The 15595-nt window shown below is 39.5% G+C and overlaps 1 protein-coding gene across 1 annotated transcript in view; it reads left to right on the forward strand.

Annotated features, from left to right (window-relative positions):
* Positions 1-15595, forward strand: part of LOC124615580 (laminin subunit alpha-1-like) — a 1154169-nt gene that overhangs the window by 1132692 nt on the left and 5882 nt on the right. Inside the window, exons 40-41 of the mRNA XM_047143565.1 lie at positions 1318-1483; positions 12102-12867. Of these exons, the coding sequence (XP_046999521.1) occupies positions 1318-1483; positions 12102-12867 (932 nt within the window). The remainder of the gene's footprint in view (positions 1-1317; positions 1484-12101; positions 12868-15595) is intronic.

Here is a 15595-nt window from a genome sequence, read left to right on the forward strand (position 1 = left end):
TCTCACAAAGCTGGGCTGACAAGCTATTAAACAGGTGGTCATAATGTTTTGGCACATCAGTGTACTTGCACCTGAGATGGTATAAGTTTGTTGCCCATGTTCATTTTAATACCCCATTCTAAATTCAACTGCCCTGAAGCTTTATATGCTGGTTAAGCTGTATACAGTCTTATATTAAATGACACTTTTGCCTAACATAGGTCTCTAGCAGGGTCCAAATTTCAGGCATGCAATTTTTCTGGATCTACTCATGGAGTAAAGTTTATGAAGTAACCGAAAAAATTTATAGTCCAGACAATATTTAAAAAATTCCCTCTAAAGACATGTTCTTTGCGTGAACTGTGATGAAGTTTTGGCACAGCCAATAGTGAGCAAATCTCAATCATCTTTGGTCTTGTTAAAGGACAGGAACTAAGACAGTGGCAGGTAGGCAACCAGTGGAACTGTGGCACCAATGGCTGAGGCAATTTTTATGACTAAGAAATTTGATTTTCTGTGCCATCAATTGTCATAGTTGATAGTTGTGCTCCTCCTGCTATTTTGCACATACTTCCTGTTGTTCTGTGTTTTAATTCAAGAACTTCAGCAGAGTGAAGTCCACATTGTTCAACATTAGACATGTGTGAAAGTTGTGAACTTGTTATCATTTTATTAGTTTACTTGCAAACATTTGCATCTTTAGAATAAGAAGTGTCTGGAGGTGATACCAAAACAATTTTGCAAGTGCCATGTAACTAAAAATAGGAATTATAGTAATGTCACCATGTCTTTTAATTGTGTGCTTTGCAAGATTTTTGGTGTTTCAGTATCAGTGACACTGTAATGCATCCACATTTTAGCATTAGTGACAATGAATAATAAAAAAAACGTTATTTTAAACAATGTAATTGCATTTTACTAGCAAAATTTCAGCCCCACGAGGTTTGTTGATTGTGTTTTTTGTCTCAGAGACATTTGGTACACAAGTCCCAAATGATTGTATTTAAGCTGACAGGTTAACACCGGTTTGTTTCCCACCAGTCCTACCCTCAGTAACATTTAGATATGCATTTATTTATCTGTTGTGACACATAATGTTCTCGCCATATGTAATCATAGCCAAGTCATGAAGTTTGCACTTTCCATCTTTCAGTAGTTCCACTCACGATCATTAATTATCCAAACTGTGTTACACGTGCCTCTAGTCTCAGCATTTTAGTGTTATTATGAGATCCATTTTGCACTTAAATATTAGAGAACTGAGTCATAATATGGTAAACATTAGAGAAACTGCTACTGCATGTCATATAGCTTTATTTTTTATGTCTTTCTTAACAGGACCAGTTTGTAGCAGTAGTAATGAGGGAAGGGAAAGTTATTTTTATAATACTCTATGGTGATGGAAATCGCCTGGAAATATCAACTTCCAATTTTTACAACACTGGAAAATGGTTTCACATAGATGCAATTAGATTTTTTGACCGAAGATCAAATCATGAAACAGGTTAGTTGCAAAATTAATAGTATGTCTATCACATTCCTAGGTAATATTGTGTTGCAAGTGACTTAAGATATCGTATCGTAGTAAGTATTTCTCCAATCTCTTGAAGAAAGTATATAGAGCTAACCATGTCTATAAGTTTCAGTCTTACTCTTATTACAAACTTATTTCATACTTCATTTTATATGTAGATGTATAGATGAATTATATCAGCCCCCACCCCACCCAAAAAAAAAAAAGGCTGGTAATACATTAACTTTATAATTCTATTTATTATTGTCCACAATTCAGTATTGTTATATTTTCTTTATTTTCCTCATGTTATAAATATTATAGTTATGAACCTGAATTTAGAAGTTTGTAATACATAGACCATTGCAAAATTGAGATTCTCATCTCAGACAATGGAAACTCCCAGTAGGAATATCAACAGTGTAGGGAATGACAGATTGCTATTTACCACAAAGAAGACACGTCAAGTTGCAGACAGGCACAATGAAAAGACACTTCCATAAAGCTTTTGGCCACAGCCTTCATCAGTAAAACACACACACACACACACACACAAGCAAGAAGCAAGCACACCTCACACATACAGGACCACCAACTCCAGCATCTCTGGCTGGAATGCTGTGACAGAAAGCTTTATGTAAGTGTCTTTTGATTGTGCCTGTCTGCAAATTCACGTGTCTTCTTCACAGTAAGTAGCAGTCTGTCTTTTCCTACATTGTTGAGATTCTCATCTTGTTGACAAAGACAGCACTAATGATTGTACATTTGTGAGACTGTAAGTCAGACTATGAAAACGGAGTGTATGGAGTGACAACAAAGAAGCTTATAAGTAGGGCCCAGATTTTAATGACAAGTCATATTTTTTTCTGAACTATAGGGTGAATTTTAGAACAATTTATACACAAATCTAGGCATTTTAGTGTCGAAAAATGTATTTTGATTGTGCATATAAAGTCATATTTCAACAAATTTTAGTAATAGGTCATATTGTGGCTAACTTTCAATATAATAGGTCATATTTCCGTCAACTTTTGCCAAAAATGCATATACTATTTTTCTCATATCTTACGGGGCACACAAATAAGAAAACGAATATGTTGCTCACGATACAATATTTAACGTGCTATTATGAAAGATAAACAGATAAATTACCACACAGCTTTATTTCTCAGGACTGTAGCAGAAAATCGGTGTACCACAACAGTCGTTTCGCGAACATAAAACATTGTTGCGCAGAGTCGACAATACGCTCTCAGAGCCAATAAAGGTGGCTTCTGCCATAATAATCATCGCAGTTGCACAGATGTTCCCATTAACCAGTTTGAATACAGCCTTTGCCCTGTTCAGCGTGCCTAAAGCAAAGTGCTCGGACAGCATGAAGTTGCGAGGATATGTTTGAGAATTTGGAGAGAAGTTCTTTAGTACTGATGGGAAAATATTATTTTGTAAACTTTGTGAAGTTAAAGTTTGTCCAGAAAAGCGCTTTAATGTGCAACAACACTGTAATACCACTAAACACAGCAACTGTGTGAAACCAAGTGCTGGAAATAACAGCAGGCAAACGCTTTTATTTGAACAGACAGGTCAGTCGTCAACCGTGCAATCATTCTGTAAGGATTTGTGTGAGATGATGGTGTCCTACAACATCCCATTGGAAAAGCTGAACAATCTACACTTCAGACGGTTCTTGGAGAAGTACACAACACATCCAGTTCCAGATGAATCTACACTGAGGAAGAACTATTTATCTGTATGCTACAATGATGTGCTCAACAAAATATGAATTACTATTGCTGAGCAAAAGATCTGGCTGTCAATAGATGAAACTACAGATATTAGTGGGCGATATATTGCAAATTTTGTTGTTGGTGTTCTAAAAATTGATGGACCTGGAGATATGTTCCTACTAATGTGTGAAGCTCTCAGTAGAGGAACAATTTGACGATCACTATTTTGTTTGACAACTCTCTGAAGCTAATGTGGCCGGATGGTGTGAAAAGAGACGACATTTTGCTGCTTGTAACAGATGGTGCTTCATATATGGCAAAAGCAGCCAAAGGGCTTCAGATTCCCTACCCCAGTATGGTGGTACGCCACTTGCCTTGTACATGCGTTGCACAGAGTTGCCGAAGAGGTGTTACCAAATTACCCTGACGTGGACAAATTAATTTCCCGTGGCAAGAAAATCTATGTGAAGGCTCTGATGCAGGTGCAGAAATTCAAGGAACAAGCACCTTCAGCGCCTCTCCCACCTAAACCTTTTCTTAGCAATTTTTCAGTGATATCAAAAGCCATCAAATGACTGGAAGCTGTTGGCACTCAGCTATGTGAGGCCCTGAGTATTGTGCAACATGTGCAGAGTGAGTTGGGTCGAGCTCGTGGTCATGTGGCTGACAAAGTGAAAACCAATTTGCAAAGTGTTCTCCAACGGAATACTGGATATTCTACACTGTGCAAAATTAGTGACAGTCTTTCAGGGAATGCCACAACATTTGAAGATACTGAAACAAAGCTGAATTCCAGTGACCTGGCTGCCTTCAAATACGCTCCAATGACGTCTTGTGAAGTGGAGAGGAGCTTTTCCAGGTACAAAACTATCCTCAGTGACAACTGTAGATCTTTGACAATGGAAAACCTGAAAATGCACCTTGTGATCCAGTGCAACTTTGCAGATACTGAAGATTCACATACGGTATTAAATAATGTGAAACACTTTAAATACTGTTGTTGTTGTTGTTGTTGTGGTCTTCGGTCCTGAGACTGGTTTGATGCAGCTCTCCATGCTAGTCTATCCTGTGCAAGCTTCTTCATCTCCCAGTACCTACTGCAACCTACATCCTTCTGAATCTGCTTAGTGTATTCATCTCTTGGTCTCCCTCTATTGATTTTTACCCTCCACACTGCCCTCCAATGCTAAATTTGTGATCCCTTGGTGCCTCAGAACTAGCCCTACCAACTGGTCCCTTCTTCTTGTCAAGTTGTGCCACAAACACCTCTTCTCCCCTATTCTATTCAATACCTCCTCATTAGTTATGTGATCTACCCATCTAATCTTCCAGCATTCTTCTATAGCACCACATTTCGAAAGCTTCTATTCTCTTCTTGTCCAAACTATTTATCATCCATGTTTCACTTCCATACATGGCTACGCTCCATACAAACACTTTCAGAAACGACATCCTGAGACTTAAATCTATACTCGATGTTAACAAATTCCTCTTCTTCAGAAACGCTTTCCTTGCCATTGCCAGTCTAACTTTTATGTCCTCTCTACTTCGACCATCATCAGTTATTTTGCTCCCCAAATAGCAAAACTCCTTTACTACTTTAAGTGTCTCATTTCCTAATCTAATTCCCTCAGCATCACCCGACTTAATTCGACTACATTCCATTATCCTCGTTTTGCTTTTGTTGATGTTCATCTTATATCCTCCTTTCAAGACACTGTCCATTCCGTTCAACTGCTCTTCCAAGTCTTTTGCTGTCTCTGACAGAATTACAATGTCATCGGCGAACCTCAAAGTTTTTATTTCTTCTCCGTGGATTTTAATACCTACTCCAAATTTTTCTTTTGTTTCCTTTAGTGCTTGCTCAATATACAGATTGAATAACATCGGGGAGAGGCTACAACCCTGTCTCACTCCCTTCCCAACCACTGCTCCCCTTTCATGCCCCTCGATCTTATAACTGCCATCTGGTTGCTGTAGAAATTGTAAATAGCCTTTCGCTCCCTGTATTTTACCCCTGCCACCTTTAGGTGGCTTTAAATACTATGTAGAAATAAAACCGTTGTTTTACTGTTTTGATAGATGATCTTTTCACTGTACTTTGTGTGTAGAAAATAAAACATTCAGACATTCAAAAAATAGGTGCAAATTAGCCACAAACCCGACAGAAAGAAAGAACTATACTTACAATATTTTGAGAAGAGAATTTTGTTTTACTTTATGCTGAATAAAAAATTAAATAAACAAACAAGAATGCTTTAAATATACTTCTAGTAAGTGATATTTTATTTTAAGGTCATATTTATGTAAGTCTTTGGCCATAAATGCTTGCATGTTTTACTGTTTTTGAGGTAATTAAAATCCGGGCCCTACTTATAAGTGATCAGAATGGCTTTTTGTTCCTTTTGTTATTTTTTATTATTCATAATTTTTTTAATACTTATTAATAATATTGTGTGGGCAATATCTTCTGGACTCTTAAAATATGGTTAGGAAAGTCCAGGAAGACTGTAAAAGATGTAGAATTGAAGGAGACCATTCACTGATCAGCAGGAGCATTAAGTCATTGACAGGCACACAAAAAGAATGAAGACTTCACTAATGAGGTAGAGGACACTCCCACAGGTCGGCAGGTGGGCTGGGCTGGGCTGAGAGATCGCGTCAGGTGGGACGGGTAGAGAGGCGTGAAGCAAGAGGAGGGGTGGGGAAGGTAGCAGTCGGCTAGGAGGGAGGCAGCAATTGTGTGGCATAGGAATGATGGAGGGAGAGGCAGCAGGTGCATGAACATTAGAGTCAGTGTGTTTGTGCAGCTTACGGTGAAGATGATGTGCAGGTGTGGATTGAACGGGGTTAGAGACTGGGGTAGAGGATGTGAGTGCAATGGGTTATTGTCTGAGACCAGGAGAATAGCAGGAGCGGACGATATGTTGCGAGGCTAGCTCATAATTGTGTAGTTCGGGGAAGCTGTTGCTGGTGGGAAACGATCCAGACAGCGTGGCTTGTGCAGCAGCCTTCAAACTTGAGCATGTAGCACTCGGCAGTGCACCGTTGGGTGGTCAACTCTGCTCTTGGCCACAGTTTGATGGTGGCCATTTATTCTTTGGACAGCTGGTTGGTGATCGTGCCCACATAAACTGCTGTTCAGAAATTGCAGCAGAGCTGGTATATGACACTGCTGCTCCCACAGGTGATCCTGCCTTTCGTGGGATACAATAAGCCTGTGATGGGACTTGCGTAGAATGTGCAGAGGTTGGTGAATTTGGCAGGTCTTGCACCTGGGTCTTCTACAGGGATATGAATAGACCAGGATGTTGTGTAGGTTGGTGGGCAACAGAATACTGCTGTAGGAGGGGTGGGAGGGATCGTTGGTTAGGGTTTAACATCCCATCAACCGTGAAGTCATTAGAGACAGAGCACAAGCTTAGACTATGGAAGGAAATCAGCCATCCCATTACAAAGGAACCAACCAGGCACTTGTCTTAAGTGATACAGGGAAGTCATAGGAAACCTAAATTGGGATGGCGAAATGGCGATTTGAACCGTCACCCTCCCGAATGCGAGTTCAGTGTGCCAACCACTGTGCCACTGCACTCTGGCTCCAGTCTGTGACAATACTGGGTGATGAAAAGGTTTCTTCTTTGCAGTTGGTTCTTGGGGGTTGTGGGAAGGTTAAGGGTATGTGGAATATGGTGGAGAAAATCTCTTTGAAGATTAGGTTTTTGGGATAGCACCTGTCTGTGGAGGCCTTTGTGAGGCCTCCTGCATCTTGGGCAAAGGAAATCTCATCAGTGCAAGTACACTGTCTGTGGGTGGCCAGAGCAAATGGGAACAATTTCATGGTGTGGAAGGAGTGACAGTTGTCAAAATACAGGTACTGATGGTAGTTACTGGGCTCGATATGGACAGAGCCACGATATGGGCTGAGAAGGTCCAGTGAAGAGGATGGGAGAGAAGCTATTGAGGTTATGGAAAAATGTCTTGGTCCTGGGTCCTGATAATTAAGACATCACCATTGAATGTGAAACAGACAAGGAGTTTGGTATCATGGAAGGCTACAAATGTTTCCTCTAGGTGGCACATAAGCAGATTGGTATAGAAGGGTGCCATGTAGGTGGCCACGACCAGACCATGGATTTTTTTTTTTATATATATCTTCTCTGCATAGAAGTAGTAGTTGTGTGTGAGGATGTACTTAGTTAGATGTATAACATTTAATGTAGTGGATTTGGAATTCAAAGGGTGTTGGAAGAGTTAGTGTTTGATAGCAGCAAGGCCATGAGCTTGAGTGTTGTTGGTGTGTGGGGAGGTGGCATTAACATTGACAAGTTGGGATCTTGGTGGTAACGGGGTAGGGATGATCAAGGTTTGGTGAAAGAAGTGATTTTCGTCTTTGATATCAGTGGCTAGGCTATGAACAATTCATTGGTGGCATTCCTCAACACGAGTGAAGATTCTTTCAGTGGGAGCACAGTAACCAGCTACGATGATGCAGTCAGGACTGTTGGCTTTCTGGATTTTGGGAAGCATGTAGAAGTTGGGTGTGTGGGGGGGGGGGGGGGTCATTGGGGTCAGGAGGGTAATGGATTCAGGGGGAAGATTCTGGGATGGGTTTAAGGATTTGAGTATGTATTGGAGGTAATATTGGACTTCAGAGACGGACTCATTGTGGCAGTATATAGAGGAGTCAGACATTTAGTGGAAGCCTTTTGTTGGGTAGTCACTTCATTTCATTATGACTGTGATGAGGCCTTTGTTTGCAGAGAGGATAGTTAAGTCAGGGACTATCATGAGGTTGCAAATGGCTGTTCTTTGTTCCAATGCAAGGTTTGTAGTCTTGGAAAGGGACCTGGAAAAGGAAGGAGAGGCCAAGTTGAAGGTAAGAAATTCCTATAAGGTGACCAGGTGGTGGTTGGGGGAGGAGATCTCATTTGGACAATGATATGAATTGCAAGAGATGACATTCAGTATGAGGATTAGATGGGCTTTGATTGGAGGAATTGCAAGCAAAGAAGTGTTTTCAATATCGAGATCAGGAGAAGGAAAGTAGATCTTTGATGAGTCCAGCATGGTTGAACTTGGGTATGGGCTGAAGTTGAGGCCTTTGAACAGGACAAATTTCTATACAATAGACAGTTTTGGTGGGCACATTGACAACATAATATTGGCTTTGCTTAGGTTCTGGGTCTTGTGGGATGTTGGGAGGTTGTTTTGGAGGATGCAGCAAATGGGAAAAATCAGCAAGGCAGGGTCTGCTTGATGTGATGGTTTGATGAGGAAGTTTGAGGGTAGGCCAAGTGTTGATGGGTAGTGCTGTTCTAAAGTGAGTGTATGGTGTCAGTAAATTTTATAATTTTTCAGGCAGTGTCTTGAGTGCTCTTTCAGATGTTGGAGGGCAAGAGTTTGTTTGGGAGGTACAGATTGCAACTCATCAGTGTTGATGCTGCCTGCATATACACCACATCCCTCATGCCCATAGCCGTGGTGCTATCAAACAATACCTCTCCCAATGTCCTTCCAGCTCCAAACCCACTACCTCACTTTTCATACATTTAAAAAATTGCATCCTCACACACAAATACTTCTTCTTTAAAGGAAAGATACATAAACAAATCCGCAACATAGCTGCAGACACCCACATGGCATGCATGTATCTCATTTTCTTTGTGGATCACCTAGAGGTAACCTTCCTAACTTTCCAAAACTCCAAATTCCTTTTCTATTTTAGGTTCATTGATAACATTTTCATGATCTGGATCTAGGGCTAATACACCCTATCCTCAATCCCCGACAGCCTCAACACCTTATCTCCCATCCACCTCACCTAGTAATCCTCAGCTGAACATGCCACTTTCCTGAACATTGACCTCCACCTCTCTGGTGGCTCCATCTATGCCTGTCCATATTAAACCCACTAACACTGACAGTGCCTATATTTTGGCAGCTGTCACCCCTTCTACATAAAAAAATCACCCCTATTAAAGCCTGGTCACCCATGGATGGTATATCTACAGTGATAAGAATTTGTTTGCCCAATATGCTGGGGAGGTCTCACAAAGGCCTCTACAGACAGGTGCTATCTCGAAAACCTAGTCTTCATACAGATTTTCTGCTCCATATCCTCACATACCGTTAACCTTCCCACAACCCCCAAGAACCAGCTGTTAAGGAGAGCCCTTCTCATCACCCAATATCATCACAGACTGGAGACAGAGTGCAGTGGCACAGTTGTTAGCACACTGGGCTCACATTTGGGAGGGTGATGTTTCAAATCCCCTTTGTGGCATCCAGATTTAAGTTTCCTGTGATTTCCCTGCATCACTTAGACAAATTTGTGAATGGTTCCCCTTTGTGAAGGAGTGGCTGATTTCCTTCTCCATCTTTCCATAGTCTAAGCTTGTGCTTCATCTCTAATGACTTCATTGTTGATGAGATGTTAAACTATAATCTTTCTTCCAGACTGGAACAACTTAACCAACCATGTTCTTCATGAGGGCTTTGACTATCTATAGTCACACTCAGAAATAAATGACATCTTAACCAATGATCCTTCCCAACTCTCCTACCTGCACAGTATGCTGGTCTATTCATATACCACTCCCACTCCCAATCTCATGCCATAGGGGTCATATCATTAAGGAAGGCCCACATGCAAGATCTGCGTGATTTACCCATCCTAGTGCATCTTACTCAGGTCCCATCACAAGCTTAATCTGTTTCACAAAAGGCAGGACTACCTGTGAAAGCAGCAACATAATACACCAGATCAACTGCAATTTCTGCGCAGCATTTTATGTGGGTTTGATCACCAACCAGCTGTCCACATGAATGAATGGCCACTGCCAAAGTGTGGACACAACTGGAGTTGACCACTCAGTGGTGGAACACACTGCTGAGCACAACATCCTCTAGTTCAATGGGTGTTTCACAACCTGTGTCATCTGGACACCCCGTCTCCCTCCAGCAGAAGTTTCTCTGATCTATAGACATGGAAATTAGCCTTATAATTCACTGTTCACTCCCACAACCCCACACCCTATACACAAGAGTCTCCCCTTCATCTTACCTGCCACTCCCTCCCAAACCATGCCTCCATGTCATTGTCATCATACACTGCATGAACTCATTGACTCCAGTGTTCATGCACCTGCTCCCTCTTTTTCCCACATTCCTATCCCTGCCACCTATCCCTCCTAGCAAAGTTTTTATTCTTTGCCTGTGCTCCTTCAGATACTCAATGCTTCTGATATTTGCTGAGTGGTCTCCTTTACTTCTTGACACTATATCCCGCATGACTTCTGTTAAGTCAGCTTTCTGTCAATTTTTGGTTTGCTCTTTTAATGAGATCAGCACTCCATTACCTCCAGGTATCGATTTCTTTACAACTCACTTTCAGTTCAAAAACAATCTTCACATGCCTGTTATAACAACACTAATACTCACTGTTTATGAGCATAGCTTTATATACAGTTTTTATTCACCTTATCACAAATGTCGAGCACCCACCATATAGTCCTGATCTTTCCCCACATATTATCATGCCTTTGGTTGCCTCGGTGCTCACGGTGATTTTGTTTGATAGGCATACCAATTCTGGACCGCACGGTCCTCGAGTGGAAACTTTTTGATCTCTCTTTATATATTGCAATCCTACCTTTAATTACTTATTCAGATTATTGATAATGGATATGCATGTCAATTTCGTGAAAATTTTAGCTGCTTGGATTCCCTTCCTCTTCAAAAAAGAAAAGATCGTACTTTAACGTATCAGTGTGTAATCAGATAAATATTACGATTGCAGTAGTTTCAGAGTAGAAACAAAAAACAAAAATGAGGAAAAACAACCATTCACCTGAAGCCAATTAACTTGTGGTGTGGACACACACACACACACACACACACACACACACACACACACACGCGCGCACGCGACCTTAAAACATAAGTCAGTTTGTGCCAGGTTTGTTTAGAAAACCTGATTTCTTGGTTCTTCACTAGCTTTCACATTAACCATTAGGTTCTCAGAGTGCACCTCCAGGCCTGATTCAAACGTTTATCGTCACTCAAGCTGCTGTTTGTAATCTCCAAACACTACTATCAGTTCTCCCATAGGATGTGTGACAGTGGCATTGGTAGAACCTGTGGTAGTAGTGTTAGGAAATCACATGGAGAAACATCAGTGACAGCAAAAGTTGTCAGGTCAAGAGGTGTTGTGAGAGAGGAAATGGTATAGATAAGATGAGTCTTTGAAAAAGGCAGGAAACCTGTGTTTGAGTCTATGAATACCACAAATTTTCAATCATCACAACATTTTTATTACATTGAAGTTTCAGTGTTTCTGAACGATTTTCACTGATATCATTTCATATCGTTGCCACCCCCCCCCCCCCCCCCCCCCCCCCTGTTGATTTCAACTCTGTTGTTCCATTCTTTTCATTTCAGTGCGTTGACTACTTGTCAGTTAGAAGTTAAACATAAAGTTATATAAAACTAGCTTTCAAAAGAAAACTTGTGGCCAATTGTGCCTGTCTGCAACTTGATGCATCCTGTATCAAAGGTTCTCATGTGTCCAGCCGGATCCATTCGACGAACGGATCCGGCTGGAGACCCGAGAACCTTGGATACGGCACATTCGCCGGGAAAGCCTGAGATTTCATTGGATGCATCCTCTTTATCGTAAGTAGCAATCCGCCTTTCCCTACATTGTTGATATTCCTAGCTGGGGTTTCAATTATTTAAAAGAAAGGAGTCATTAGATAAGAAAACATTTTACAGTTAAAGTACAGATTGTGTGTAAATTTATACTTTAATTCGTGACTTTTGTTATATTTGCAAACTTGATTCTTCTAATGGCTGAAAGTAGATTTAATTATTTTATATTTCAGCAAAACTCAAGATCGGGAATGATGAACATGAAGCATCCCCCATCTCACCTCAAAGTTCTGACACTATTCCAGATTTGTCTGAGGCTTATTACCTGATTGGTGGTCTGCCTCCAGGGTTTGACTTGGCTCAGAATAACATCGGCTTTACAAAACCGTTTTTAGGTTGCATGTCAGGTATACAAGTTGTAAATGAGGGAATTAATCCTCTTCAAGGAAAATTTTATGGTGTAGAAGCTTCGTGCTCCCTGTCACTCAGAGTAGTTAGTTTTGAAGGGAATGGATATCTGGAATTACCATCACACACACTCAAAAGAAAATCCTCCTTTGAATTTGTTTTCCGTAGTTTGCAGAATGATGCTCTGCTTATGCTTACCACATCAGCGAAAACTGATTCATTGGACGAAGAGAGAACTGAAAAGTCTCACAATGTGTCACATTATTATTCTGTATCACTCAAGAATGGTAGAATTATTGTATGGTTAGATGCTGGATTTGGAAAGGCTGTGCTCACCTCAGCCACCTCTTTCAATGATGGGCAGTTTCATGTTGTGTCAGTAATAAAGCAATCAAGGAAGCTGGAACTGAGAGTTGATGATGCATGGCAGAGCACAGCTGTTTTACCAGGAAGTGCTGTTGTTATTAAAGCTCCAGGAAAAACTGGTGGACTTTACTTTGGTGGTGTACCTCAGGATATAAATTGGCACAGTATGGCAGCAAGTGCAAATCCAATGGTTGGCACAATCAAGGATGCAAACTTCAATAATGAGTGAGTAATTTAAAAAACACTATTCTACTGTTTAACTAAGAGTAAGGGCAGTGGTTATGTTTTGAAACATTAAAATTAAGTAAATTAAAATAAATAAATAAAAGAAAAATTGTGTGTTGAAATGAGGTGGTTGTAATTTAAACTATCGACACTGAGAATGTAAGTTGTGACAGGGACTTAGAAAGTGATGTTTAAACTTGACTGTTCCCTGATTTTCATTTTTCAAGCTTCCTTAATTTCATTGTACAATAAAATTAAATAATTATAGTCACAAGAAATAATTTTCAGTTGATAAACTCTCATATGCTATAGTATTTGTCTGTGTGTGTGTGAAGGTGATTTGAAAGGCAACTATAAATTGCGAATAATTTCACAAATGTCACATGTAATTCGTAAAGCTATCTAATTTTTTTTTCCTTTACTTGTATGATCTGTGTGAAGAGCAATATTTAGATTTTAAACAATGGAATAACATCAATATTATGAGGAGGACCAATTGCTACTCACCATATAGAGGAGATGTTGAATCCCAAACAGGCATTACTAAAACACTGCTATACAAGTGAGATGTCTTCTTCTAACATAGAAAACTTGCAATATAGATTAGATTAGATTACTTGTTCCATAGATCATGAATACGACACTTCGTAATGATGTGGAACATGTCAGGATAATAAAAGGTGTCTATACAAGATATTACATTAGACAAAATATTAAATGACAGTCAGTATTAAGAAATTCTTTTAATTTCCTTTTAAATGCTATATGACTATCTGTCAGACTTTTGATACTATTAGGTAAGTGACCAAAGACTTTTGTGGCAGCATAATTTACTTCCTTCTGAGCCAAAGTTAGATTTAACCTTGAGTAATGAAGATCATCCTTTCTCTATTGTTGTAGCCATGTACATTGCTATTACTTTTGAATTCATTCGGATTGTTAATAACAAATTTCATAAGTGAATATATATATTGTGAGGCTACAGTGAAGATTTCTAGCTCTTTAAATAAGTGTCTGCAGGATGATCTTGGATGAGTTCCAGCAATTATTCTGATTACACACTTTTGTGCAATGAACACTCTTTTACTCAATGATGAGCTACCCCAGAATATGATGCCATACGAAAGCAGAGAATGAAAATAGGCGTGGTAAGCTAATTTACTCAGATGTATACCGCTAAATTTGCAATGACCCTAATAGCATAAGTAGCTGAACTCAAACGTTTCAGCAGATCCTCAGTGTGTTTTTTCCAGTGCAACCCCTCATCAATGCATACACCTTGAAATTTTGAATATTCTGCCTAAGCTACCAATTTCTGATATAAGTCTATATTTATTAATGGGGTCATTCCATTTACTGTGTGGAACTGTATATACTGTGTTTTGTCAAAGTTTAATGAGAGCCCATTTGCAGAGAACCACTTAATGATTTTCTGAAAAACATCGTTTACAATTTCACCAGTTAATTCTTGTCTGTTGGGTGTGATAGCTATACTTGTATCATTGGCAAAAAGTACCAGCTTTGCATCTTTGTGAATATAGAATGGCAAGTCATTCATATATATTAAGAACAGCAGAGGACCCAAGACCGAACCTTGCAGCATCCCATTCTTGATTGTTCCCCAGTTTGAGAAATCACCAGTTTTTTGCATATTATGTGAACTGTTTATTTCAACTTTCTGCACTCTTCCAGTTAGGTATGATTTAAACCATTTGAGTACTGTTCCATTCATACCACAGTACTTGAGCTTATCTAGAAGTATTCCATGATTTACACAACCAAAAGATCACAAAAAATCCCAACAGGTGACTTCCGGTTACTCAGAGCATTTAATATTTCATTAGTGAAAGTATATATAGCATTTTCTGTTGAGAAACCCTTATGGAAACCAAACTGACATTTTGTTAAAACTTTATTTTTACAAAGGTGTGAAGCTACTCTACAATACATTACTTTTTCAAGAATTTTGGATAAGGCAGTCAGAAGAGAGATTGGGCGGTAGTTGTTGACATCAGTCGTATCCCCTTTTTTATGCAGTGGTTTAACAATGGCATACTTCAGTCTATGTGGGAAAATGCCCTGCTTCAGAGAGCTATTGCATATGTGGTTAAGAATCTCACTTATTTCTTAGGAACAAGCTTTTATTATCCTGCTGGAAATGCCATCAGTTCCATGTGAGCTTTTATTCTTGAGAGAGTTTATTATCTTCCTAATTTCAGAAGGAGAGGTGGGTGGAATTTCAATTGTATCAAATGGTGTGGGTAAAGCCTCTTCCATTAACTGCCTTGCTTCTTCTAATGAACATTTAGACCCTATTTTCTCTACACCATTTAAAAAATGATTATTCAAAATGTTTTCGACTTCCGGCTTGTTGTTTATCAAGTTTCCATTCGCTTTGATGGTGATACCGTCATCCTGTACCCTTGGTTGTCCTGTCTCCCTTGTAATAATATTCCAAATTGTTTTGATTTTGTTATCAGAGGTATTAATCTCAGAGATGATGCACATGCTTATGGACTTTTTAATAACCTTTCTTAATGCAGCCCAGTAGTTTTTATAATATTTGGCTGTTTCTGGGTCATTACTCTTTCTTGTTGTTAGATATAGTTCCCTTTTGTGGTTACAAGATATTTTTATTCCTTTAGTAAGCCAAGGTTTTTTGCATGGTTCTTATAATTAGATTTAACTACTTTCTTGGGGAAACAATTTTCAAATTCTCTTACAAGTG

Source organism: Schistocerca americana, chromosome 5 (genome assembly GCF_021461395.2).
Source record: "Schistocerca americana isolate TAMUIC-IGC-003095 chromosome 5, iqSchAmer2.1, whole genome shotgun sequence".
NCBI lineage: Eukaryota > Metazoa > Arthropoda > Insecta > Orthoptera > Acrididae > Schistocerca > Schistocerca americana.